Raw genomic sequence first — 27,732 nt, forward strand, 5'->3', positions numbered from 1 at the left:
TATGTTCAGCTGCTTGCCGCGCGGGGGGTGAAGGACAGAAACCCGCCTTGCACATGAGGCAGCGCTTCATCTTAGTGCTGGCTGGAGTGCTGGTATTCGCGTTCACAAGGTCTACCAACAACTTATATTTTTTTTTTTTTTCCCCTCCCAAATATGTGACATTTTTAACATTTAAAAGAAAAGTTTTGCCTTCAGTGTTAAAATGGAGCAAAATAAACTCGTCTGGCGGCTCAGCAGCACAACATGGACTGAAAACAGGGCACTAATCCCTAACCACGGTGCGGAATTGCTGGTGCCGGTACAGCGCAGGTATCGGTGTTACTTATTCCCACCCGTTTCACGGCTGGACATGTCTCCCCCGTCTCTGCAGGGCCCGAGCCGGGAGCTGCGCACCAAAGCCCCGATGCTTTTTGTACGAGCGCTGCCGGCGCAGCGTCAGCCCCGAGCGGTGCATGAGCGGCTGCGCCGGCACAGCCCCGGTTGCACGCACCGCTGCGCACGGGCTGAGGCCGTATACGGGTCTTCACTGGCAGGTTTCTTGAAACCTTTTTTTCCTCCAAATTCCAGTGTGGCTGTTTTACGCGCGTAGCTGTGAGCGTATTTTTAAGGGTTTGCAGGATCAGAAGGGAAATGCAACTTGGTTTTTAGCTGTTTGCTCCCTCCTTTAGCTCACGGACGGATTTTGCTGCTCACCTCCCAGACGTACTAACTCACTCCGGTTGCCCTCCCTTCCCTGGGTTACGCTTCTTCCGAAGACAAATGCAGGTCCGGTCGAAGTGCCGATACGCGTGACTAAAGATGATGGTGTCATTTCAAGGGAGCGGCAGATGTCTGTAGTGGCCTTTCTGTGCTGCAGCTGGTAATGAAGGCGATGGAGGTTGTTTGAGTAGTGTAGTGCAGACTGGATTTATTATTCTTTTCTCTCTAGGTATTTCTCTGACCAGTGTATTGCGTGAATTCGTATTGCATTTGCTTCTGTTCCATTTGGGAACTGATGGAAAGGTGGCTGTGCTAAGAGGGTGCAATACGAGTGCCCTTACTGACTCAAACGTGCTCATGTTATGGTAATTCCTTTTCCATGTGGGAATTATTTATTTTTAAGGAATAGAAAAGTGACTATATCTGTACTACCTACAAATACAAGGGGGGCAACCAGATTAATTATCACTTGCTTTAGCAAAAATAGCTGTGTAATGACGCAGAACAAATAGCATAAATCTGCCCGAGATTATTTTAACTAACACATTCTCTCAATTGAAATAAACAACTGTCCCATGCCTGGATCGTGTAGGGAAGCTCCCCGGCCACCCACAGGAGCAAACGTGACTGCCCCAACCACATCGTCTTGGTCTGCTCTGAGACCACCTCGTGCTCTTTCTTCACTGTCCACCGCCTCGCTGGCCTGGCAGTTCTGCATTTCATTTCATGGAAAAGAAAGAACTGGCAGTATTCTTACCGTTCTGCTAGTAAATAATAAAACTAGCAGTAAATAAGAAAAACTAGTAAATAATAGTAAATAATAAAACTCTAGAAAAGTATTAAGAAATAATAGATCTGATAGAGCTAATGCATTAAGATCTAGATGAACGTTAGCCAAAATAGTGTATATTTAGTATTAAAAAAATACACTGCAATAAACCCAGTGTGAATGCAGCACAGTAAATGAAGATCAACGGTGATTCCCCGCACTGGTCAGGACTACAAAAAAAAGGTGGGGAAATACCCACACTCAATAGAGACACATCCTATTCCAATTTGTCAAGTCTGTTAAAGGTGATGTTGCAGTCAGGAGCAGCTTTGCTTTGCCTCGAGGCCAGGCTGGACTTCACGCAGTGCCTGCGCGCCTGAGCTTGTTTGCACGCCCTGATGGATGGCTTGATTTAAAAAAAAAAAAAAAAAAAATTGGCTTCCCAGATCTTTCGGAGACCCTTGAAGAAGTTGAGCGCTGGCACTACGGCGCGTCTCGTCGCGTGGCCACGGGAGACCGGTTCTCGGAGTGAGAAATCTCTGCTGGGAGGGGTGGGTGGGAGCTGCCTCCCGGGGCTCGCGCCCGCAGCTGGGGTCGCAGAGCGGGAGGTGGAGACGGGGCCGACGCGGGGGTCACCCCGGGCAGCTGTGGAGAACCCCGCGTCCCTTCAGGAGGTGGTATTTAGAGCAGCCGAAAGGGGCATCCTCGGGAGCGTGCGGCGACGTCGGCCCTGGTATGATAAGCGCCACTAGAAAGACGGCGGAGCTCGGCGTTGGCTGTTAACGCTTTTTTTCCGAGCCGCTATTTCTTTCTAAAGCGTCGGGCTTGGCACGTGGCGAGACCAGCCACAGCTGCCGCTGGTGGGTGCTGGTTGCCTTGTGCTGGCACCGTTGCGAAGACGGGAGCTGCCCTCCCAGCTGCAGATGCGTTTCCCCTCTGGACTCTGACTTCGGGGTGCGTATGAAGGCATGGCAAAGCCCAAACCGCAGAATTAATTGCATTCAAGTCTGTATAGCTTATGACAGAACTAAAGGACAGTAGTAAAAAGAGCTCCCTCCTCTTATTTTCCCACCCATAAGCGCTTGTAGAGGTGTTTTGCAATCTTGCAGTAACGGCAATAAGCCTTTAGCTGAACAAATTGATCCTGAGATACTGGATCTGTACCTTGTTTGCTGCTGCCTTGCCTGCTGTTTCTGTCCTGGCTCTGAGCAGGTACAAATAATGAATTAACTGCTGGATAAGCCTTGTGCTCCCCTGAGCAATTATTCTGGCTTCTGCCATAGCAGACTCAATTTGTCCTGCAATAAGTACAATTTTCTGAGAAGTTAGTTCTGGTTCAGGCACTAATCATCCACATCTGTGCGGTGTGGGTATTTTTTGGGGGGAGCCAGTTGTGAGTCAAGCTGTCAGATCGGTACGTGAAAAAACACATCTTCGGAGTGCTGCGGTCCTTTCGGGGATGCAAATATGCTCCCAGCTGCGTGTGTAGCATTAAGTCAATTAGTGGAGAGAGGAACGGTATAAAATACGCAACAATCTTGAGCACTTGGGTAGTGTGTTAGCAACCTTTGCTTCCCCATGTCTGGAAGATCAGCACTAATGATTTAATGCGAATTTAAATCTCAAACATGTAAAATTTGTTTGCAGAAGGTGCTGCAGGCTAGAAATGGAGGTGCTGGTTAGAAAGGTTATTTTGTACATCTGCTAATTAATTCTGGGCAAGAAGTATTATTTGATAGTAAGAAAGAAAATTGTGCCAAACGGTGTATTATTTGAGCAGCAGCCGGCATGCTGTGAGCGGGCATCTGTAGGCCTTACACACACCTATCCGCCAGCTGAAAGAGCAAATGATGGTGGTGACTGGGAGACCCCAGCCTGGAGATGCTGACCTGCTCAAGACTTTTCTCCCTGTGTTTTAGCTTCAGGGTGCTCAAACACAGGGTAAAATGGGGCAGGATCAGACACAAGGTCTTTATTTTGCTGTTCATCAGGTTTGTGAACCAGGTTTATGTACATTAGCGAGTAGGCTTTGCCCATTTTCCGGTTGCAAAGAAATGAGTGGGATGTAATTTCCAAGTCCTAATAGTCGGAAGCAGCGAGGCCGGGGTGGCAGGGGAGAGCCCTGGGGGTCTGCAGAGCAGCTGGGAAGGGCTTTGGGTCTTCCAAATAATTCCAAGCAATCTTCCAAGACAGAAAGTAATGAGATATACCAAAGGACTTTAAGGTTGCATGTATAAAAAATGGTGACCCCACCCCAGCGTCCTGATGGGCTGCTGCTGGTTGCTTTTGCTACTGGTCAATTCCTGGAATAACGGCAGGGCGTGCTTTGTGTGCTGCTTCTGGCCCTGTTTGTTCTCCCACCTCGTCACGTTGATTAGCCGAATCCGGCCATTTCCCCTCCTTGCAAGCAGAGGCAGCCCCCTCCTCTCCCGCGGCGGACTGCAGGGACCCCTCCCTACCTACGACACCAACAGCTCTCCCCAAAACCTTCCTCTGCCTTTCCAGCCCGGCTTCGTTCCCAGCATCTCTCACCCTTGATGCCTCCATCCAGCGCTAACTCTCCCTGCTCACTCCCAGCTGGTGACACTGCGCGCAGTTTGAGCAGGTCTTCTGCTAGACCTTTTTTTTTTTTTTTTTTTTTTTTTTCCCCTGGTTCAGCCTGTCGTTAGCACGAGCAGTAAGAAAGCCTCAACCCAGCTTGTCTCCAGGGTGTTTGACTCGCACGATGTTGGCCCTCCCAGTCACGTGCATCAGCTGGGAGCCCTGGGCCAGCCGGGGACGGGGGCTGCGTGGCCATTGATCTGAGGTGAGCTGCTACAAGTGTCCATCAGACATCGCCTGCACATCAGAGACAAAGCGTGCCCTGACCGGTAACGGCCTTTTAGGGGAAAAGTGGAGAAAATAGCAGTTTCATATCTTCCCTCCGAGAGCCAGGGCTCCTGAGTGCGCAGCAGTGGGAAGCGCTCCTCAGGGGCTCCTCCCGTGATGAGAATCCGCAGCAGGTATAACAATCCCACCGTTTCCCTGCCCTGGACTGGGCGAGAAACTTGGCAAATTGCTTTTTTGCTGGGTCTAGTGAGGTTTGTGAGAGTTCCTGCACCAGCTCCATCATTGCAGCCACGGTTTTCTTCTTTGCGTAACGTTTTTGCTGAGTCAAAATTGCCCGGTGTGTTAAAACAAATGATCTCTGCAACCAACGGTAACTATCTGCATAATTGGTGTTAATCACCTGTGAAATCTCTTCGCATCTCCAGAACACTACCGATGTCTTGGGTGCAGGTACCCTGTACGTAAACGACTTTTTCCCAGTGTCACGCCGTTGTCCATAATGCTAAGTCCACCGCTGAGAGGCGATGGCAGTGAGATTTTATGGTCATGTGCCCAATCTTTAAATAGATGCAGAATCACAGTCAGTGTTATATCCTGTTTACTCATTTTGAATATATTATTAAGTGTCTATTGGTACCAAAAAAGCATAATTAAATAGTATGCCAACTGCAGATGAACACTATATTGATGATGGCTTGTGGCACGGGAGATGTGTGAATTTTATTAACATTGTCATTTCCAATCCCCAGCATCATAAAGGACTTGGACGTTTTCTATTACAGTTGCAGCTCTACCTTAACATTACTAAAGCAATCATAGTGTGGGAAATTAGATATAAACTGAAAAATAATTAAAGGCCTGGTGACAACTTGATAACACTGCATAATTAAGGTGTTGGTAACAAATACTGAATTTTAATTTTCTCGCTATAGCTGATACTAGTAATCAAGATCAAAAACACCTTCACTGCTTTAGGAAAGCTCACTCACGTATCTATTATTTAAGGGGGGGGAAGGAAAAAAGATGAAAACCATAGCTCTGGGTTAGGTCTGCTAACAGCTCAGGAATCACGTTAAATCCTGCAGACGGGAATGTGCCAGAGCCAACGGAGCCGCTTCCCTCCGGCGCTCTTTGAAGAGCATTAAGCTGCAGGAGGTACCTTCAGCAGCCCCTGCGATGTTATTTATATTTAGGATACACTCCTTAGGCAACACGTGAGTGGAAGTGATCGGGGGCATTCGCTGCAAAGCAGACGGCCGCTGCACGGGGGCAAACACGAGATCTGCAGCATGGACGTGGGCTGTACGAAGATGAGCCCGATGGCACAAGCCACGGAGCGCGGATAAGTTCAGAGAGAAGAGGTGGCCGGGTGACACTGGAGCTGCTTCATTCGCTTTTCTTTCCTGGGATTTTTGAAGCAGTTACGGTCTTGACGCATTGAGTTTACTGAGATATTTGGTGCTGGTCCTTTTGTGACTCCTCACACCTGCCCGGAGCTGTGGGTCACCTCCCGGCTCAGCCGTCGGACCCTTTCTGGGGTAAGTAGTTCCAATCTGGTTGGGGGGAAAGGAAACGAGATTTTTGTGGCCATACGGGAAAGCGAGGACAAAAGGAGGGAGCTGGGGCCCTCAGGGCCTGTCATCACCTCGGTGGCCACGAAAGACTTACGTACAGTAAGAATTACAGTTGCTGTAATGATGACTTAGCATCGTTGTCTGAAAAGATATCGAGTACCTTAACGTTACCCAGAGTTCGTGCTGCACGTTTTTACCCGTGCAGGTAGCTGGGGCTGCCTCCAAGGGTTGCTGGGGCTCCTCCTGCACCCCAATCTTGGCCAGGGTCACCCCACGGGGGTGGCACGGGGGTTGCAGGGACGGCTCTGCTCCGTGCTGCATTACGGGCTGTCGACCCCAGCTGGGTCTGGCCGGGGTGCGGGACTCGGCGAGGAACCCGGCAGAAATTGTTCATAGGTGGAGGGAATGGCAGGGGTGCAAATAGCTCCTGGAAGACCCTTTTATTTTTGTGTACATTCAGGTAAAAATAAATAAACCGTTGAGGTGTTACCGTGGCACACAGCCTACAAACTGGAAAACTGCCGGCATTTTGGAAGGCGATAGAAGGTTGTCTGTGCTTGAAGTTTGCAGTAAAATATTCCCATTTTCTTCTTGAATATCCTGTATATCTATCCACGTGCACATATAAAATTTTAAAATTAACTCTGCTCCCCATGCTGAAACTAGTCATTACCGTACATTTTTTGTCTAATAAAACCATGTGATAATAATATTTTGACGTAATTTCAAAGACATGTTTGAGTAACGTTGTCGGAGGCTGTAAGCTGTATCAAGACTCCAAAGAGCCGAACAGCCGGGCACCTCCCTCGCTGTCCTTTTCCCGCTGGCGGTGCGTGATTCGAAGGCAGCACAAAGGGACTTGTGCGAGCAGCGCCTTTCCCTGGCAGCGCTTCCTCCCCTGCGTGCGTATCATGTCATTGCATTCATCTCTGTGTGTTTATCGATCAGCTTTATTGAGCTGAATTTGACAGCGAGCACAGTGTCTCATACGAGAGCGGGCATAGCTTAACGCGTGGCGAAGAGCATTTTGGCTCTGATTGCACGTTTAGGACTGGAAGCGAGTGCCTTATCTCCTCCGTTATCTCATCCCTTCTGATCCCTTGTGGATTATCTTAATATCCTTTGTATCCCACCTGACCACTCATTTGGAAACACTTTGGATCGGGTATTGGCTTTGCTATTCAGTCTTCATTTGGGATTCCAGCAAAAATCAAACTGTAAATAATAAACAGAAGCAGGAGGCGTTTCTGTAGGACTGGGACACTAGAGGATGCTTGGGGAGAGACTACACACCTGAGACCCGGCTGCCTTCCCAAAGACTAGGAGATGTTGGGATGAAATAAAGCACAAATACCTTGCAAAGCATGGTCTCTGCTCCGAGGGACTGATAAGCTTGGTGAGGTGTTGGGAGGCAGGGAGGAAAAGAAAAAAGACTTTGCTGAGGTCTTGCAGTAGACCAGTAGCTCCGCTACTGTGTGGCAAACGTATGCCCCCATTTAATGAGTTTGTTAAATAATCCTGTTAAATAATTTAAGCAGCAGCGTCTCCTAAGAGCTGCTGCTGGAGCAGATGGGATGGGGGATGCGCAGCTGCAGCAAGGGTGCAGGAGGCACCCGAGGCCGTCCCCGCGTCGGGATGAGGACATGCCAGCCCTGAGGACATCGCAGCCGGTGCGATGCAAGTGCTCCCCGCTACATTTCGGGGATACCTGCAGGTGCCGGGGGGAGCTCGGCCCCAGGAGGAGCAGCAGCAATCGGGGAGGCGCATCCAGCACATCGTCTGCTTCGGGTGCGCGGCTTTTGCCCCAGGGCAAAGCCAAGGGCAGGATGAAGGTCTATTTTCCAGGCAAGAGTTTTCGCCGTGTTTGGCTCTGCTGCCTCTGTAAGAGCTGAGCAGCGCAACGACAGATTGTAAAGGGACTCAGGGCCCTGTAACTCTATCAGTTTTGATCAATTTTTCAGTCGAGTTAGTAATACACCAGAGAGCGTGTCAACGTGCTTTATGGAGGTCTGCAAGTGCCTACCATGGCTAATCCATAAAGCTCAAATGGTTTCCTGGAAAACAGACATTTTGTTGTCACCATGAGGAGACTACTAAGCAGCGGGGGGCGGGGGGAAATAGAAGAAAAATACAGGGAGGCTGCAGTACCTGCTCGAGCTGCTGGGAACACCGCCAAGGATGGGCTCAGGGCAGCTGCCTGCAGCGTCCGACAGCCGGAGGGCGAAGGGGAACGGCCGCCGCTGCCGCCCCAGGGCCCCTTCAGCCCTCGGCCCTGCAGCCCTTCCACCCTCTCGCCCAGGAAAAGCAAGTGCATTTCTGTTTATTTTTAATGAAATCTAGCAATCAATTTTTAGCAGTTCTTGGAGATGCAATTTAAAACACAAAACAGTCCCTGTCGCCTCTGCCCCCCCAGTCCTTAAAACATGGATTGCTATGAACTGGTGGCATTAGCTCTAGGCTTTAAGCATATCGGGTAAGAAAGACATGTCATCACTTAAGTACTTGAATGGTTCTCCCAGTTTTCTGAATTTATCATTATAATGTAAGATTATTTTACTTTCAGGGTATTTACCAAAGCATTTTTCTCAGACTTTCTGTCTGAGCTGGTTATTCTGCCTGAGACACGCTGACTCCTCCTTCCCTCCTCCCTGCCAGCTACTGAAAGCTTTTATGAAATTGCTTTTAAATGAACCCATTTTTTTACTTCTTTCAAAGCATCTTCTGTGTTTTGAACCCTGGAGTGCATTTTGGGTACCCCACTGTACTACAGAAGCTGGAATTTTACTGTTGAAAGAGCTGGGAGAGTTTTTTTCACATTCACTTGACTCCAGGAGCTGAGAATTAATAAAAGCACCAAATATCCTAACACTTAAGATAAAAATAGTAAGAGTGGGTGTTCACTGCAGAAGCCCAAGGTAAATGGCGGTCAGAGCTGAAAATTAATGTAGAGTAGGAGCCCTCCTCATTCCTTACGCCCTGTAGAATTACTTACACATTGCATGGATTCCCGCAGGCTGTATGCGCTCGTGGTATACATCTATGGAGACCTTCTGTCCTAGACAGCAGGGCTAATCCTGCCTACACCTCTGCCAAACCAATCTTTCTGATTTTATCTCTCATTCATAGGAGAAATACGGATTTCAAAGGCAGAGAAAAAAATTGCCTGGAGATTTGACTATTAAGCCTGAGGAAAAATCTCCTGGCTTTTTTCCACAGTAACTGTTCCAAAGTATAGCCATTTTCAGAGATTACCAATTTGCTGAATACCTTTTTTTCCCCCACTGTGTTCAATATAAAGTACTTTTCCTTTCCACAGCCTATAAAAGACGACTAATCCGCAAACTGAAAGCCAAGTCCTTCACTCTTGCTTCTGCCGAGCCTTGAGAATAATATTCAGCAAGCAGTAATCGCATCGTAACAGTTGCCTAAGGCCTGGTTTGTACAGGATGAAAAGTGAGCGAGTGATAAGTTTCCAAATGACCTCTGTCAGCTCCGAAAAATAAAAAAGCAAAGACAACAACAGCCGGTGTTAACTGGAAAGGCCAGCTCAGGCACGACTAAACGGGGGTCCAAGTGTAAGTGAAAGAGCAGAAAAGTGTCCTTGCATCCCCATCTAGTGGCTTTTGATGAAATAAATCTGTAGTCGCTTTCGTTTGGACATTTTCTCCTCTACCTGTTAATGCGATCTGCCAAATGATAGACGAGCACGTTGCTAAACTTGCATCAGAAGTGCTGAGCTGACTCAATGCTGCTTGATTTGATGCATTTCTTCGGATTTAATTTTTCATAAATACTTTTCAGTAAGTGTTCAGGCTTTCAAAGTGGTTTTCTCCATCTCTGCTCACTTTGTGGGCAGAGCCAAAGGGACCAGCTGCCACGCTCCAGGGGACCAACGGGCATGTTTGCTGCCTGGTATAAATACCAGGGTTTCAGAGATGACAGAACATACTGCGAATGGAAAGGAAACATTAACCCAACTTTCAAAGAAATGTTAATTTAGCTAAGGATATTATTTTAAGAGCAGGACAAACCAGAAAGATTCACAGAAGATCAGCCAAAGCTTCTGTGAAAGGTGTGCATCCCGCGTTGGACTCGTGCCCGCTTTCCCACCGTTTGCTCTCTGTTTACCCAGAAAAGGGCTACTCCTCGTCTTAGTTCCATTGATGGCATAAAAAGAAATATTCTGGTTTTGTAACAGATTTTTCCTCGGCAGAGTGGCTTCTCCTGGGGTACTTTGGCTGCTCGGAGCGTTCAGGCCTCTTCCCTTCGGAGGTAGCGCAGTGTCATGCATGCCGTGATGGCTGGGCTCGGACTTGCTTTAAGAGGAGGTAGGTAAACAGGACTTCAGTTCTGATCCTCCATTTCAGGTGCAATTGAAACGTAATAATCAGTGACATTAAGAATTCAATGCTACTTTTGTGTTACCTGCTCTCTGAGCTCTTTATGGCCCTTATGGGAGCTCAGCACCGGTGGGTCCCTGGGTCTGCCAGCGGTTCGCATCACCTTGCAATGTGCCGTGATTAATCCAAACCGCCCAGCTGTACCTCCTGCACCTGCAGACTTACTTGCTCCCAGTTACAGGCTGGTTGGTGAGCCCCGCTGAAGCACAGGAGCATTGATTTAGCACACCGGCACCACCGAGAAACCTTAGGAAAAAGCAAAGCTCCCACGGTGCCGAGCTCCCTTGGCTGTACCCCTTCCTCAGCTGCCCCAGCCCTGGGAGGGTCCCTTGGTTTCTTGCCAAAAACTCCTGTCCCCGTTAGTCCGTCCTCTTGACCAAGAAAAATTCTCAGGGACCGGTCTCCATGGCCTTACTATTTGCACTGCTGACTTTGAGCCAGGGACAAAACCTCTTTCGCTGGCAATTCTCCACGTTTCCGTACAGCGGGGTTTGCAAATGCCCTGGTTTTGGAGCACTGTACCTGTCAGATGTGTTTAATCCTGCTGATGCTGTACTCCCAGCAGCACGGGTACAGCCGGGGAAAGTTTAATTCTGAGCGTATTTTCCCAGCTGAAGACCTGTGAGCTCTTTAGGGGTAAAAGGCACACTTTACCGTACCTGTCTTTGCTCTCAGAGAGATTTTCTTTTGAACGCTTTTTGGTGTGTAGAGCAAAAGCTGGTCTTCACCTTGAATCAAAGAGCCTTTTCTGAAGGTGGTCACGTTGGACTCTCCCTCTGCCCTTACCTTAGCTCTGTAATTACAACTACATGAGATATGACCTCTAGTCAAATAGTTTGAAAAAGGTGATTTTAAAAGGTCTGGAAGAACTGCACCAGCAGCCAGGCTTTAATAAAAAGGCACGAAGGGCTGCGTTAAAAAGAATAATTGATCTCCAGATCTAGGTGCTTCGGTTTTTTGGGGGAGGGTGAATTGAAACGCAGCTGGAACAGCCAGGCCCAGCAGCAGTGAGAGCTGTTTCCCCTGGGGAGGGATGGGTTCTGCTTCTCCAGTGTCATCTTTTTCAGTATTTATCAAAAGCCATATTCTTTTTCCTATAGGAAAAAAACTGTATACACTTATAAAAACAAATACTGCTGCTCGAACTCCAAGATCTACTGCTGCCCAGGAGGTGTTAAATATTTAATAGGATTAATGCAAAACAAAATTTCTTCCTTTAATGAGAAATCTTGTCTTTAACTATCAGGAAAACGGGTGCTACAAAAATGCTGGTTATCTTCCTCTCTACCAGAACTTGCCTAGTGCAGAATAATGGGTTTGCACCAAATACTTCACTCAGGAGAGTACAGAAATTGCTGGCTATACCTTAGAACATTTGTCTGGGAAACTGAAAATATCTAACTGATGAAACCGCTTTCATTAAAAAAGGAAACACCGCTGCAGAAGAAAAGAGCTCCGCTCACAAGAAAATCAAAGTTACATTACATGGGCCTTAATTAGTTGTTCTATGTGCCGCTGGGAGGATCTCAAAAAATAAACTAGTAATGCTATGAGGAACTCTGTAAAAATGCCAAGGACCTTCCTGACATTCATCGGCCTAAACGCTGATCACTATTTAGAAGATAAATTCCTTGAAAGTTGATTTCCAAACCCCTGGACTTTCCTGCCTGGAGGCGCAGGTCCGAGGCGTGTCGTGGCGGGCTGATGGAGATGGAGCGTCGAGGGGGCTCGGCACCGAGGGCGATACCAGCCTCGGGCAGGCTCGCTCCTGCGAAAAGAAGCGAACGACCTATTTCTGCAGGATCAGCCCAAACCTGACCTCCGCAGCTGCAGCGTGTGGGGAAAAACACTGTTGCTTTGTTCTTCTCGCACTGCAGCCCCGCTCCGGCTTTAGCCATCACCTCACTGATCCAAAACCCCAGCTTTTTCACTTTGCACGAAAAACACGGTTCAGAGCGGATTTAGTCACGAGCTCGACCAGAACAACCGAAAGCGAACGGCGTGCGGGGGGTACGTCCTCCAAAACCACCACCCTGCCGCCAATTCCTGCCGGCGCAGGCAGCTGCCCACAATGTGCTCTTGTTTCCAGCGCCGGGGGAACAAAGGCTGTTGTTGTAGGCTAATGCCAGCTCAGTTGTGGCATGAGCCTACGTGGGTTGTTGGAGCTGGAAGGGGACACGGGGGGGGGGAACCGGGGAGGGGTATCAGCCCCCAGTGGATGTACAAGGAGGTTTCCGAGGGCTGTGCGGCTCCTGGATGCCGGAGGGTTCTCTACAGCTCCTGTTGCTCCGGGGAGGTACGTCTTTCTGCTGGGACCTGTGGGGTGTCCATCCTTGGTGGTGGCATGGGGGGGGGGGGGTCAGGGGTGCCTGGGCCGGAGCGGGTGATGTTGTGGCTTAACTGGGAGGAGGCAGAGGTGGCTGGGGGACAGGAGGGAGCTGCAGCTGCAGCGTGCGGGGCTCGGCTGAGAAACGCCAGGTGCCATCCACCGGTGCACGGTTGGTGTCTGGGGGCCGGCGTCTCTGCTGGAAATATTTAGGGATGGAAATGGCTGATGTAAAATCACTGCCTGGGTGGTCAAACAGCATCAGGACTCAAATCTGCATTTTTAGAGCTGGTGAAGAGGTTCTGGGCTTCCCTCACCTTTGATTTGAATATTTTAGTTAAGAGCAGCGATGTGGCCATTTCTAGCTTAACGTGCTGCTGCGAACCTGCCTCGGGGTGGAGATAGATAACTTAAATCCATTTGGAAGCCAAATCTAGTACAAACCCAGACAGGTCACTTGATAGTGAAGCATCCTCACCTGAAAGCACGATCCCTGGTCTTGGTGGGGCAGGCAGTGTTTTTGGGGGGGGGATCGCAGTAAGGGAGGAGGTTTTATTTGTCATCTGCTAAATCTGTTCTGCCCGTTGCCTTCGGGGAAAGGGAGTGGAGAGAATCCTAATGCTGCGCTTCCCACCACCGGACCTCATGTGGCCATAGAAAGTCCCTACATCCTTTCTTTTTCACCTCTGTGTTACTAGATTTTAGTCAAAAGGAGCATCAGTCCCGTGGATGCTGTAGAGAAAAGGCTGAATCCAGGCGCAAGGAGCACCCAGGATTTTCTGTATTTACAACCGCGACCACTGCACCTCCTGTGGTGCCAGCCCATCCTGGGTATCCTCCAACCACCTCCGCCTTGGCCAGCTCTCCCCCCAAAATATTTCCTCCCTTTCTAATCCCTGCGGTTTAGCAAGCAGAGCGGGAGCAGGCTGGGCTTGCTGCCCCCCACCCCGGCTGCCCGTCCCCCTCCCAGGGCAGAGACACGGGGGTGCCAGGCTGCCCGCGGGGCTGCAGTGTCCGCTGGCAGGTACTGCTGTTATGTCCCCTTTCCCCCTGAATCAGCGAAGTTAAAATCATTTGCTCAGGTCTCTGGGCAGCCAGCAAGCCCCTCTTCTTTCTGGAGAAAGTGGGGATCTCCCAGCAAATCCCCCAGTCTGTCCATCGGGCAGCAGCACGGCAAGGCTGCGGGAAAGTGGCTCCCGCGAGCACGAAGGAGAGGCAGGGTTCAAAGCAGATTAAAAATCAGATGGAAATGGCCCCCGGGTCTGCCTGGCGCCAGCTGACACCCCTCCGCCACTTCCACTCCGGTTTTAAAGATCTGGAAGTCTCAATTTGTCCCTTTGTTTTTGTCTTTGTTTTTTGTTGTTTGTTTTTTTTTTTTCCCTCCCCCCGAAAACGGCGCAGCTCCCGTGCCATGAGGACAGCCCCGCAGACGTCAAGCCTTGCGCATCGCCAACCCCGGCCCTTCGCTCCTTCCCCACGGAGCTCGGGTTTCCCCTTCTTGCTCCGGTGACGCTGCCCGTCCTGAGACGTGCCGGCAGAGCCGCGGCCGCACGCCGGGGTGGCCGCCAGCGTCGCGGCGGGTTGAGCGGCCGGTGCGGAGCGGGGGCGGCAAGCGGCCATGCTAACCTAGTGGCCAGGCGCCTGGCTAACCCCCAGCCCCGCCACCGGTTGCCGTGTCCCGGCACGGCACCCCGTCCCAACCATGGACCCGGCCCCGGAGGTGAAGAGGTAGGTGGATTTTGGAAGGGAGCGAGGGTGCGCGTTTCCCCGCTGGCTGGCGGGGCAGCAGGGATAGGGGCTGAGCTAGCCTTTGTGAGGACACCTTTAGCCCCTTAGCAGCCTAAGTTTAGGTGTAACGAAATTATGAGTTAGGAAGGTGTTCTTGCAGTTTGCGTTGCTAGAAACGTCTTGATTTTAATGACTTGTTCAACTTGGAGGTGCTGCATCACTTGAAGTGACACTGTGAATTCCCTCTGTGCCCTGCACCTGCGGTCTGTAATGCAACCTGCTCGGGTCACGGAGGGAAAGAGGTTTAACCTCGCTAACGGCGAGCTCCGACTTAGCCAGGAGCGGCGGCAGGACCAGCTGCCCAGGAGCATCCCTCTTCCTGGCAGTCCCTGCTTCGGTCCTGCTGTTGGGTATCAGCGTCCTGGGATGGGCAGTACCGGCCCAAAGCATTGCACTCAATTTTCAGACCTGGGCTAGATTTTAAGCCAGATTTTAGAGGAGGTCCGTTTGTTCCTAGCAATAATTAAGCCTGTTTCACCTTCCCAGCAGCAAGTGTCAGTCTTAGAAACCCTGCCTGGGGAGAAATGGCAAGAGTCTCAGTGGAAGAGTTATCATCTTGGCATCATCCATCCTGGTGAATGCTTGTGCTGCAGTCTGTCCAGGTCACCTGGCAGGTCTCCTGGGATGGCTGGAAACATTTGACCGGTCAGAAATGGAGTTCATGTCCTGGGACCCCGAGAGTTGTTCCTCTCTGCACAGGGGAAGCCATGCCACGCCTCGGCATTTTAGTGGGAGATTTGTTCTGAATACCATCTTGCTCAGTTCAGCCAGCTGAGAGGACAAAATAGTCCTCTGTTTTGACAGGCAGAGAAGGAAGAAGTCAGAGGGTTGAGTGGAAATTGGAGGGATGGGGCTGCAGCCAAGCTGGAGCTTATGGAGGTGGTCTGAGTTACAGCTGAACTTCTGGAAGGTCTTTTCTGGGGAGAGGTGAGGTCAAGGTGGAACCGAGACCTTTGATGCACCTCGTGGCAGCCAGGTGTGTGACTTTGGCAGTGAACTCAGATGAAATCAACTGGTCTTGCAGGACTCTGGCAGCACCCCAGCGTCTCCGAGACTTCTGGGACACCCTAGTCATTTCTTGCCTTCATCAGCCAAAGTAGTGCGTTATTTGCACGTGGCCACTTCCTTGCTACCTGCTAGCACAGTCATTCCATATTTGTATCTCAAAGCCCCACTACAAGACTCCCTTCTTTCTTTTCCACCTCCTGGCTTGTTTCTTATTCACGTAGGAGTTTTTTCCCTGGCTCAGAGGACTCGGGAGCTGCTTAATGCTATTGCAGACTGCTTGTCATGAAGCATTTTCTAACAGCAAAGCTTTGGGAGCAGCAACGTGTCTAAACCCAGGTTATGCAGGAATATCACCCCTAAGTCTTTCTGTGCATCTCAATATTGAAATGTGGTTACCCAGAAGATGACTGTTCCCCTTGCATAGATAGCCTCACCCCAACACTTTCTCTGCAGAAGTGAGGTCCTTGCTCCAGTTTAATTTCACCCCTTCCTTTTGCTGGTGGCAACTCTTCCCCATTTTATAGATGAGGCACATTGTCAAAAGAAAATGAAGATGTGACTTCATTGCTGGAAGTCTTCCCAAAAAAAAGTAAACTAAGCATTAAAACATGTGACTGAATGAAAACATTTATAGTCAAATGACCTCTTAGACTTTTGCCCTTTGAGTACTGTACCTTCTACAAGCTACCCAATGTAGTATTTGCAGCCAGGAAAATCTGAAGTTAAAAAAAAAAAGCAAAGAAAAAGGTCCCTGAAACATTGGGCCAAGCGGATCTTTTAGCACTTCAGATACTGAAGCTCGCTGTAGCCTTTTCCTAATTTCACTGCTATTTCTTCTACTCCATTCATGATTAAAGGTTTCACAGAGTGTGTTAATATCAGTTAGTCTAATACCTTCCACTGTATCGACTGGTTAACAATTCTTCAGGGGTAGGAAAAGCTTCCACAACACATATCAGACAAGCACTGGTGCAGGTGGCCAGTCTGTTGCTGATACTTACGGGTGATCAGCTAACCAAGAAGTTTTGACCTTCTTTAGTCTAGTAAAAGAGAACGAATAGCATTGATTATCAGGTGAGGAAAATTTGTCCTGGAGCATCTTCCTTTTGTTCTGCATTTTCAATGCAGCTTCAAAAAAGCATACAGATTCTTCAAATAACTGAAGTGCTATACTTTCCTTACAGGAATAGGTTCCCCAGCATGAACTTTGAAGCAGAGATTCTGACAGCTCCACACGATAATTCAGGTATTTGGGAGAAAAAAAAAAAAAAGGAGATTAAAGTAAAATGCCCACTCAGCTTGCTATCATGACAAACATGTTTTAATTCTTTTCGAGTTAGAGATTGGTTAAAAAAAAAAAAAAAAAAAAAGAAACATGATGCTAAACTGACTGCAATTCAGGTGATTTCAGGTTTATGTTAGGGTATAGTTCAAAGCGTTGAGGACAGATGTTGATATCTTTACCTCCAATAGGGCTGGACATAGGGTCTCCATACATACCTACCAGAAACACAACTGCCAATGACATGTGATTTTGAAAGCAGCACAGCCGTTCAATTTAAGATTGCACAGTCCTGTACAAGACAACTATAGTTTTCTTACTAATGGCAACTAAAAGCAGATGATAAATAAGCAGCTCCTCAAAAGGCAAAAATGAGGATGAAGATATTCTGCTGAGTCTTGTCCTTCATCCTCATTTCGTTTAGGAGGAAGAGGTGATTTTTTTCCTGTTGAATGCTACCTTTCCAGTGCTGGTCTCACACGCTGAGGCTGGCACTACGACTGCCTTCCGAGATAGACCCCAGAGCCAGTACTCAGCTGCATGGCAACTTCTCATGAGCCTCAAGTCTCAGTCTTACCATTGCTCCTCAGACCCAAGCAGTTGGCCAGAGCTTGTGCCCTGGCGCCAGCGCTGTCGTTAGGATGAGACAGAAGGAAAGTGATTTTTTTGCAATAATTACTTGCAACCCCTTGGGTAGCCCTGGGTGTTGGTTCAGAGCTAGAAATCTTGGTCTCAGCCCCCCACATTTGTTCAGATGAAATGCTTTTGCTATCAGTTGCCCTCCTGGCCACGAGCTGCAGTTCCTAGCAGGGAATTCACCTCTCTGGCAACGCATTGAGGTCCCATACCGGCAAGAGTTGGAATTGAGGTGCACTGGGTTGACTATTTTTGCTTCAGCTGCAGGAGGTAGTTTTTGTGTTGCATCACCCCTAATAGCAAGTATGCCAACAACTGGCTATTTCAATTACGCCACCCAGCATGTGCGCGAGTGATGGCCCCTCCAGGTTTGGACCTGCTGTACGATTCCCTTCACCTCCTTGCCTTGAGTCTTCCAGAAAAACACTCCAGCTACGTCCCTTTCTGTAAACCGAGTGCCCCGCATCTGGCTAAGCCTTTTGGAGACATTTTCCTCAGGCTGACCTGTAGTAATGAGCACTTAACAAAAACGCTGGTGTCAAAGGGCATCTAAGAATAATTTTCAAACCCTGAGTGTGAACAGGTTGGAAAGTGTTTGCATGAGTCCACCTGCCTGGATGGCTTCTGGGCCATGTGTCCTCCATACCGTCTTCCCAAATCTCTGGCTTCTGTTGGGTTGGGTTTCTTCCGTGAGGTAAGTGCCTTGATCCTTCACTTGCCTTGAAACCACTAACGCACAATTCGTACTTGTTTCTCAAGAGCTATATGTGATCCCTTCCATGAGAAGTCTCACGGCTGAGGAGTATGCAGAGGCCTTTAAGTCATTTTTGGATCATTCAACGGAGCATCAGTGCATGGACGAGTTCAACAAGGAAGAGATGCCCAACATCGTGGCTGGGTAAGGAGTGCTGCCACCAAGGTGGGAAAGCCGTCGTTATCCTGGGAGAGCAACCTGCATACAAGGGTCAGCAAACATGCTTAAGGATTTTCTGGGGCAGGAATGAACTTTTAATGCTTTTCAGTTTTAAGTCCCTTAATAGTGGTCTTTAGGATATTCTGTTTAATGACTCCAGAATACGTGCTATTTCAATTAATACACTGTGCTGCCTCTCAGCTTATGTTAAGGAAAGAATCAAGACCTCATTTTCATGTCCATCTCTTTTCATTAGCTGATTTTCCAAGGATTAAAATTTTTGGTTTGTTGTTTGTTTTTTTCAAAAGAAAGCTCTCTTGTGCTCACTCTCTCCCTGCTTTTGGGACTTCATCACACATCAGTCCAAACAGAAACACATCTCTAATGCTCTTCTAGTGACTAATTCTTGGTTTTCTCAATCCCCTAAGACCTTCTTATTTCTATCCTAAGTCGATTTGCATTCCTTAAGTACCAAATGATAATCAGTTTTGTGAAGTATTGATGTAATATATTAAGCCTGGATGACTGCAGATAGTTTTAGAACAGCCTAGATCCAAACCACAAGAAAGCCCTTTCAAGTTTGCATAATTTCGGATGTTAGAGAAACTGTATTCTCCATTGAGAAAAAAATTTAGGCAGGCAAATTTTTATTCTCTAGATCAGAGAGAGAGATATATATATATATTTAAAAATAAGCAATAAAATAATAATGAAAAAAAAATTTTGGGGGGGAAATTTTAATTGAAAAATTTACTTCTGTGAATTTTAAATGATGCAAAACATTACGGCTTCCTATGATGCTAATTGTGGTTCTGTCAAAGGGTCTTGACCCTCATTAGGGCTAAGGCTGCTTGACTAGCTCACACCCTCCAGGATTTACTACTCGTTCCCCTCTCGTTGAATCATTGCTGTGGTGTCTTCTGAGACTGTGTATGGGAAACTCAATCCCCCTGCACAGTCCATGCCCGAGAGCAGATTAAGGCTATAAAGCACGTCAGAGCAGCAAGGCACCTCAAGCACGGGCTCCTCATCCTCGAGCCAGGCTGTTATTAAATATTCTGCTAGGAACCACGTGACTGGGGTTTTTCTGGTCTTTTCAAAAGTAATTTTGCTAAGATAAAAATTATTGAAGATTCTGACCTTCCCTCCCAATTTCAAACTAAGATTAAAGTTGCAAAGAGAGGATTTCCAGTCACCTAGATAGCCTGATTTTTTACTTTTTCTGGGTATTTATATCCAATATTGGAAAACCAAACTTGTCTCCTGAGGGTACAGAGGTTTCGCCACAGCTCACCTTGTCCCTGCATCCCCAGCGGTGCCCATCCCAGCCCTGTTACCCCTAAAGGGAACCCTTTGCCCTGGGGTTCCCTGAAGCCTTTTCGCATGGTGCCAGCCAGAGCTTGAAGAAAACTCTCTGGCAAAGGATGAGAAACTCTATATCCTGATGCCTACTGTACTTTGAAATCTGAGCTTGCTAATACGGGGCTGGCTCCCACCATGCAGCTGGTTATAGTTGGGCTCCAAAGGGATGCTTGAATTTCTATCCCAATTCATGTGACAAAACACGAAAATTTCTGGGCCAATGGGGTATCCAAGGTATTAGAATTAAAACATGAAGTCATGTGACATACTGTGGTTAAGTAATGTGCACTTATAATTTCAGTCTCGGCAATGGAAAATCGACTATAAATGTTCTGGGAGTTGGAAGCGGCACAGGTAAGGAGCTTAGCAGCACCGTTGATGCTGGGGGACGGGGGTCCCTATGGGTAGCAGAAAGTGATACTGAAATTTTGAGCAATGGGGATAACCACTCAGACGTTAATGACAGTGTTTCTCATTGAAGCAGAGAATGGCAAAGCAAGGTGTGGAGCCGGGACCAGAGCGATGCTCCCTCCCTTCCTTCCCCGGCTCTGTTCTGAAACGCTGCTGCTCAAATCTTGCTGAGAAGTGAGACGAGCGTGATGATTTTAGCTTAGTCTCTGCCTCTTGATGACTCTCAGCTGACTTTATGTGTCTTAAAGCAAGGAGTTCTGCTCCGGGTTAGGTACGAGAGCATCTTCAAACCTTGTCAGAGAGAGAGAGAGACATCTGAGAGGTTCATTCCACCTGAAGTCTCACCTTAGACTATCCCACCTGAAGGGATCTCTCTTTCTGCTTTGCTTTTAGGGATCCCAGAGGCCAAAGCTGGGCGATGCTCTGCTCCAGGTGGTGCAAAACCAGCTGGCTACAAGCATTAGCATGGGGCTGCATCAGCTTTTTCAAGACGTGTTTCTTTGTTACTGCTGTGTTTTTACCCAGTGATAAGTGGGGTTTAACTGAAAATGATATTTCCCCCCAGAGAGAAACCCATCTTTTGGAAATACAGCTTTAAAGCTGTTTTAAATGTATTTGTGGTTAAAAAAAAAAAATACAGTGGTGAAACATCCAACTTTGCTCCTAGGGAAACCGGGAGAAAATAAAAAGTAGAGAAAAGAAGTGGCAGTTTGATTTGTCAGAGTTTGCTTTTGCTTTAAAAAGTATTTTCAGCTGAATTTTAAGTGTTAATACTTTCAAATGAAAGTATTTTTCTCTTCTCACTTTTTTTTTTTTCTTGTTTTCCTGAGTAAGAGAAAAATAGCGTTGAATTGTTTTCCCCAGTTGGGAATGGATTGGAGCATTTGAGAAAGCAAGCAGGAAGAAATCATTCCGTTCTTAATTACACTCTATTTTCATTAAGTAATATAAAACCGAAACACTGACTCCAAGAAAACGCAAGGGAAAAATGAACTTTTTGCACCTTCCACATTTTTCCTTATTTCCTCTTCAGAAGATGTTTTAGTGGAAAAGTAAAAACTCTAAAATTTCCTGGGTAACTGCCCCTCACAGATGACGGGACAGGGGTACAGATTCTCTCCCCTCCCAGCTTGCCCACGGCTGCAAGAGCTGAACTTCTGCAGCCGGGCAGGGAAGTGAGCTAGGATGGCATTGAGCAAAAGGTTATATCTGATCCCTGACCTTTCCAGGCTTGGACTCTGATTTCACAGAGCCCCCAGAATTAGTTTAGTTGACAAAAATATTAACGGGGATTAGTGACCAACTCCACATCCTAACAGACTGCTGGCCAACCCAGATCACATTTTCTCATTCACCCCGTGTTTTCCCGTGGCTGGTTTAACTATCTTGGCTGTAACCTCCCAGTTAGTGCCAGCATGGGCTGGTGCTTGCAGAGGGGTTTCACTCCCGTTTCAGCCTCCCCGTGGTTAGTGCTGACGGGTTGCTGCTGGCACGGCAAGCTGGAGCAGAGAAATTCCTGCTCTGAAGCACTGTATTTTACCGCTTGTTTTTGCAGACACCCCAGTTGAGGACGTTATTACCTGCTCTTGCAAAGACTGGATTAGGGCATTTTACAGAGACGGAGTGAAAAACAAAAAAACCATACGGCTTTTAAGATACCCATTTGTCACCATCAGTGGCTCCAGGGCATGGGGCAGCGATGCTCTGTCTCCCACCTGCCCTGAGCCTGCAGGGAGCCCACATCAGCACCTCTAATTGCTGGTGCTCCCTACCCCAGGCACATAGTAACTGGCATTTAGCACTGTCTAAAATGATTCAGCTGCTTGCTATAGGGATCTTCCTTCTGTCAGCAATATTGGTCCACCTTCAGCGGATGCAGCCGCAGCCTCTTTCCTTGTGCCTTTGGCCAGCCCTGCACCACTGTTACTGCATTCCTCAGGGGTCTTGTTTTTTTTTCCTCCGATTTCAAAAGACTTGTCCTTCCTTGGATGTCCCTGTAGTGCTGGCATGGCTGATATTTCCCTCCTTGAATTCTATTTACTGCGACACCTGCCAAAGATGACGACTTTTCTCATAGCTGGTACATCAGCTGAAAGGCTAGGGAAGATGCAGTATCTCATATCAAGCCCTCTGTTTGTGACATTTGCAAGGGCAGGACTATTTTTAGGCCCCGCCATCAGCTACAGACAGGATTCTTGCAAAGGTCCACTCAAGGTGGTCACCTCTGCTGTTTATTTCCATAGTCCCAGATGGACTTTGTACACTTGGTGTATTGTGGCCTTTCTGAAAGAAACAAGGGTGACCCGCATCACCTCGAAAGAGGCTGGGAACTTCCTAGGACAGAAGGATAGACTGCCACTGGCTCCTCCAGAACTTAGACAACAACAGAGGAGCACCAATAGCTAAATTTGCAGGGTACCTACACACAAATATATGAGTCTCTATTTGCAACTCCAAGATAACAACTAGTTAGTAGATGCCCGGAGCTGAGACCGTGTGGCTGGTCCCCAAAGAGGGAAGACCCAGGGCACTGCATGTCAATGGGTCTTCCCTCTTGCCATGCAGGTCCCCAGGTCTCCAAGCCGTGACACACCAGCAGCAGAGCAGCCATCACCTCCCTGGGGCAGTGCCAAAGGCACGGACCATCCTGTGCCACGCTGAAGTTGCACAGCTGTGCTGCCTGCCTCCTCACGCCCATTCAAACTCTGTGCTTTTGTTGGAAATTAATGCTTCATGGTGGTTTTTTTTAAACATTGATCGTTGATTAGTTGGACCCGTCTGGCCCATGACCCAGAGTATTGCCATTAGCAGGTTTCTGCACTGTTGCTTATCTCTTCCTTGTTCTTAGTCTTATCTGCAAGCGTATGTTACCTCGAGCAGTAAGATATTGTGGTAAGACTGGGTTAGATGCCACCATGCAAACCGCAAGGTAGAGAGTGCCTCACCTCTACTTGGGGGATTTCCCAGCGGCAGAGGCGGCAGGTGCACCGGCATCCTTTCACCACATTGATGTACTTCTTAAAATAATGCATTTGTGTTTATTGAATAGGTGAGCAGGACTTGAAAATGATCAGGATAATGCAGGCTGCACACCCAGGGGTCCTTATTGACAACGAAATCATAGAGCCCAACCCACAGCACGTGGCAGCTTACAAAGGTAAGGCTATACCTGCCTGCCCGGGGTATAGTGAGGACCGTCAGTCTGAACGATGAGTTCTTCTGCTGTTTTGTGAAATTCATGTTTTTCCTCTACTTTTTAAAACAGAGTTGGTGAATCAAGCTCCAGATCTGCAGAACGTCTCTTTTCTTTGGCACCAGCTCACTTCCCTGGAGTACGAACAGCAAGTGAAAGAGAAAGGCGCACATAAGAAATTTGACTTCATCCATATGATTCAGGTAATGGAGTATTGCTTTAATATAGGAGTATTAGCTTTAACTACTCCCTTCATTTCTGCTGCATGCATGAAGTTAGGGGGACCAGAGCTGAGCACATTTCTCCCATGAGCAATAACTTCTGCAGCAGCCCTACAAACACCTAACCTCATTCCCTATCCACCCTGGTCTTGGTCTCTGGTTTGTACTAGTTTAACTGCGTGTGGTGGGTAATAAAACAGGATGAGTCTCAGGCCATCGCACGTCACACGGAGACCAACAATTATGCTTTGCTGCCTCAAAAAAAAAAAAACCTTGAATTTTTTGCCTTATCAGAGTAGTTTGGATGGCACTGAAGGGAAAGGTTGGTGAACGAACACCTGTGTCAGGTTTTCGTCAGAAATTATGCTGCTCTGTCTCTGATACTGATGACTCTGATGTTGTATGTGCCAATTATATTTTGTAAAAATCTGATATTCCCCCACTTTAGTGGCTTTTATTTAATTTTTCCTTTATTTTATTTTGCTTTCATTTCATAAGAGCTGATATCACAACCAGAAAGTGTTTCAGGGGTTTGATGGCTGGGTCAAGGACTAAGTTACAAGTCCCCAGGGCAGCCTTTGAGATGAGCTCTGCCTTGTCCTAGTGCAAATTCCTCAGTGTCTGGAAAAGATCCAGCATGCCCACGGCCCAGACACAGCCGAGAAATGCCCCTGGTGATAAGGACTGTGGTGGAAAAAGACTTAACTGCAATGTTCAAGCAAATGACTTGAACTTCACTCACAGCCTTAACTGCAAGGTTCGAGCAAATGATTTATTTGAACTTCACTTACAGACGTAACACGCCACTATTGCAGGTTTTACAGATACAATGGAGGAATGCACTACTGCAATTTTTAAGGTGAGGGTAGTACACTATTACAACCACAAGCGATTCACAGACAACCACAAGCACACACGTGTTTACAAACTTAAAGCATAAACAATATTCACTTACCCCTCCAGGTAAGGGCTCTCAATCCCAGGGAAGCTACCTCGACCGGCGTCCCGATCAAGCGGGGGAAGGGTTTCCTTCACAAGCCAACTGTATGGTTGGAGAAGTGACTCCCCCATTTCCAGCCTGAATCTTAGAGTTTTTATCCCCTGACTTGTGGAATGGTGTGTATGACTATGTCTGAGCGGATTATGATGTATGCCTAAATGGATTATGTATATCTGAGTGGAGTTTCCCCTTATCTTTCCTTTGCTGGTCTGTTATTGTTTGAATACACAAGGTTGCCATTTGAAACTGAAGCTGAAACCCTCCAGTTCTTTTATTTTACCTTGCTTCCTCAGGCAACTGAATAGTGGTTGGATTGAGACTCGGCATACTATTTGTTAAGGGATTTCAAGGCTCAGTTCAGGTTTTGGTTCTTTGAATGGCCCAGCCACCGCCCTGTTTAGTTTAGGGTTTATCAGACAAGCCAGGGTTAAGCTGTCTACACAGCTCCCCGTGAGCCGTCTCTGCAGAGAGACAGGGCCTCAAGGCAACCCAAGGCTGGGCCGCTTTTGTAACCCCCCATGAGCCGCCTGTGTGCACTAGACATGGTGAAACTCCTTTGTGAACTATGAGCCGGGACAATCCACACAAGGACCAGCCACAGAAACCAGGGGACTCCCCTCTGCACGTATTTTCCAACCACAAAACTGCACTGGGCTTGACGGGCAGGTCAGCATCTGGCTGGTGGCCGAGGCAGAGCAGAGGGTCCCTGGGTCTGACCTCAGGCTGTTGGTGCTAGTGGAGAGCTGGTGATGCTCAGTCCTGTGGGGCATCCCTAAATGTGCGTGCTGGGTCAGGACGGGCTGGGAAGCAACTGGGAAGTGATTTAAAACAACTCTATTAGAGAAAGGGTTCAAGCCTTTGAAGGGCCATTGCACTGTGGAGGAGGAGTAATGGCTGTGTGTAACTATCACTTCTAGATGCTGTACCGTGTGGAGGATATTCCCAATGCTATCAAGTTTTTCCACAGCTGCCTCGACCACCACGGTAAACTCCTGATCATAATTTTATCAGGTAAGAGGGACCTCTTATTTTTTGCTTCATTGCTGGTGTTTCGAAGAGCTTCGAAGTTTGAGAGCCACAGATATTTGTCTCGGGATTTCAGTAGCACTTATGCTATAGTAATTAAATAAAACAAATACTGTATTTCATAGGGAGCATGCAATCTTGGGCTTAGCCTCTTGGACCCCAGTGTTTGATGGGACCACTTAGACATAGCCTTCGTGCTCTTGCTTCCCTGCTTATGAAGTAGATGAACTGGTGTGTACCTCAAAGAGACCTCCTGCCGTGAAATTACTGGCTAGAGAGAAGTATGGCTATTCATGAATGAGGGTCAATCCTTCTTCATGGTGAAATCAGCACTGTAAAAATGCAACCTGAGCTCTGGGAGGACCCATCTTTGGGGCTCTCCCCTCTGCACAGCAATGGCCAAGACCCCAGCAGGACAACGGGTGCTGCCAAGATCTGCGGGCTTTATGGCAGGGTAGGAAAAAAAGGCACTCAACATCATGGCACTTATTAATAATAGTGTTTTTTCCAGTGTGCCATTCATGAATCCCCGCCTCATGGTGCGGTGGATAAAGCACACTTCCCCATGTTTGCCATTAAAACTCCCTCTCACATTGCTGGTAGGCTGTTTCCCTTGCTAGCTGGGACTAGCTTTTTCAGGTATGTATTCTTCGATGTGGACTTAAAATTGACGTTCAATATGTAAAAACATCTGCACTATTCTAGCAAAGAATTTGCACATCTGCAAATTCTAGCTACACTTAACAGGTAGCATGCATGTGCAGGCTCAATGTGTCGTTACCTCTGTGTGTACTCCTCCCTCTGGGCAAACCCGGTGCTGGAGACCGTCTCCTAGGAGTTTCCTTTAAACAGGAGAGTTTTGGAAGGAGGGCAGAGAGAGATCACAGTTTTACCCCTCTCCAGGCACGGACATTTGTAAGTGGACTCAAATAAGAAGAAAGCTCTTCTGATGCTCCTGGCAGGATCTGGGCCAGCAGCGAAGGGAGCATTTCAAACTCATTTAGTAGTTTAGGTGTTTGACTGCCTTGGCTTTGCAAAAGTAACCTTCCCTCTTGCTCTCCAGACAGTAGCGGATGGGCCAGCTTATGGAAGAAGTACAGACACTGTTTGCCTTCCACCGACAGCGGCCACTACATCACCTCCAACGGCATCACGGATGTTTTGAAGAGACTGGGTGTTGAATACCACGTTTATGAGTTCCCATCGGGCTGGGATATCACCGAGTGCTTTATCGAGGGGGACCCGGTTGGAGGCCACATGATGGATTTCCTGACGGGGACGAAAAACTTTCTGGGCACGGCCCCCCCGGGGCTGCGGCGGCAGCTGCAGGAGGCTCTCTGCCAGCCCGAGTGCAGCAGCAAAAAGGACGGGAGGATCATCTTCAGCAACAACTTGAGTATGATTGTGGTTGAATCCTAGAGTCCAGACCACCTGCAGAAGAAAAGTCAGGATGGGTACAGGGGCGATGTGGTCGCAGAAGGGCATAGCGTAGAAAGAAGGCAACTTGCAGGCAAGAAGGCAAGAAAGTGGGGCTCAGCTGCAGCCCCCCGTTCCCAGCCAGGGTCGGCGGAGCCGCCTGCAGAACCAGGGATGAGTCTTTGTCCTGCTGAGGTCAACGGGGCCAAGATTTCACCCCGGCTATTTAGTCCAGCCCTAGGAGAACGTTTTCCAGAAAGTAAAGAGCTCCATCTCGCTAAAAGCCTACGTGGACTTGTTTTTTAACAGTATGCATCCTGTCTGTGCTTTTGACACTGGGATCTCCACTTTTCGATATAGCCAGCATGTTTACATACCTAAAGATATATCTATATGACCAGGCATTGCTCTGCAGCCAGGAGGAGGCTGCAGCCCCCATGCTGGCTGTGTACAGACCCACTGCTTCCAGCTGCACCAGGACAAAACCAGCAAGGTGTCCCCACTGCTTTGCACCCAAGTAATGTGCCTCCCTGCACCCAGACCCGAGCTGTAAGTTGCTCTGCACTAGGCTATTTCACATGGTTTTATCAGCGTAGGTATTACTGCCCCAAGCATCTCGCAATATAGACATGTTTTAAAAATTTTTCAGCCTTTTTGTTTGGAGAATTTTTTGGATCCCAGGATGATACTTGCCCTGTGCTCTTTCAGGCAGATATTAATTTTGTTACTTTCTTACTACTGTTTTTCTCCATATAAAATAAAAGCAATTTTAAACCAAAAGTAACACTTGTTCTGTATGTGTGGGCTTACGGAAAATGAAGAGTGAAGAGGTTATTTAGTTAAAAAAAAACAACCACAAAATACTGTTTAATGGAAGCA

The 27,732-nt window shown here is 47.9% G+C and overlaps 1 protein-coding gene across 2 annotated transcripts; it reads left to right on the forward strand.

The window, feature by feature from the left end:
• The first annotated feature begins 12,477 nt into the window (after positions 1 to 12,477).
• Positions 12,478 to 27,633, forward strand: LOC115343270 (carnosine N-methyltransferase 2). 2 transcript variants are annotated; one of them, XM_041124589.1, is made up of 10 exons: positions 12,478 to 12,567; positions 13,999 to 14,179; positions 14,212 to 14,325; positions 16,578 to 16,639; positions 18,071 to 18,209; positions 19,888 to 19,940; positions 23,047 to 23,154; positions 23,263 to 23,393; positions 25,329 to 25,422; positions 26,501 to 27,633. In XM_041124589.1, the coding sequence occupies exons 3-10, from the start codon at positions 14,300 to 14,302 to the stop codon at positions 26,854 to 26,856; spliced, it is 969 nt and encodes a 322-aa protein (XP_040980523.1). In that variant the 5' UTR covers positions 12,478 to 12,567; positions 13,999 to 14,179; positions 14,212 to 14,299; the 3' UTR covers positions 26,857 to 27,633. The 2 variants fall into 2 exon arrangements, with proteins under 2 accessions (XP_040980523.1, XP_040980524.1); XM_041124590.1 differs by lacking the exon at positions 16,578 to 16,639 and having other exon boundaries at positions 12,479 to 12,567; positions 13,999 to 14,325.
• Positions 27,634 to 27,732: the final 99 nt, after the last annotated feature.

Source organism: Aquila chrysaetos, chromosome 6 (assembly GCF_900496995.4).
Source record: "Aquila chrysaetos chrysaetos chromosome 6, bAquChr1.4, whole genome shotgun sequence".
NCBI classification, from domain to species: domain Eukaryota; kingdom Metazoa; phylum Chordata; class Aves; order Accipitriformes; family Accipitridae; genus Aquila; species Aquila chrysaetos.

Bases quoted from the DNA above. Each gene is read 5' to 3' on its own strand.
- LOC115343270 (XM_041124589.1), top strand. From the start codon at position 14,300: ATGGACCCGGCCCCGGAGGTGAAGAG. The intron at 14,326-16,577 runs GTAGGTGGATTT...CTTTCCTTACAG, and splicing joins CCGGCCCCGGAGGTGAAGAG to GAATAGGTTCCCCAGCATGA. The intron at 16,640-18,070 runs GTATTTGGGAGA...TTGTTTCTCAAG, and splicing joins AGCTCCACACGATAATTCAG to AGCTATATGTGATCCCTTCC.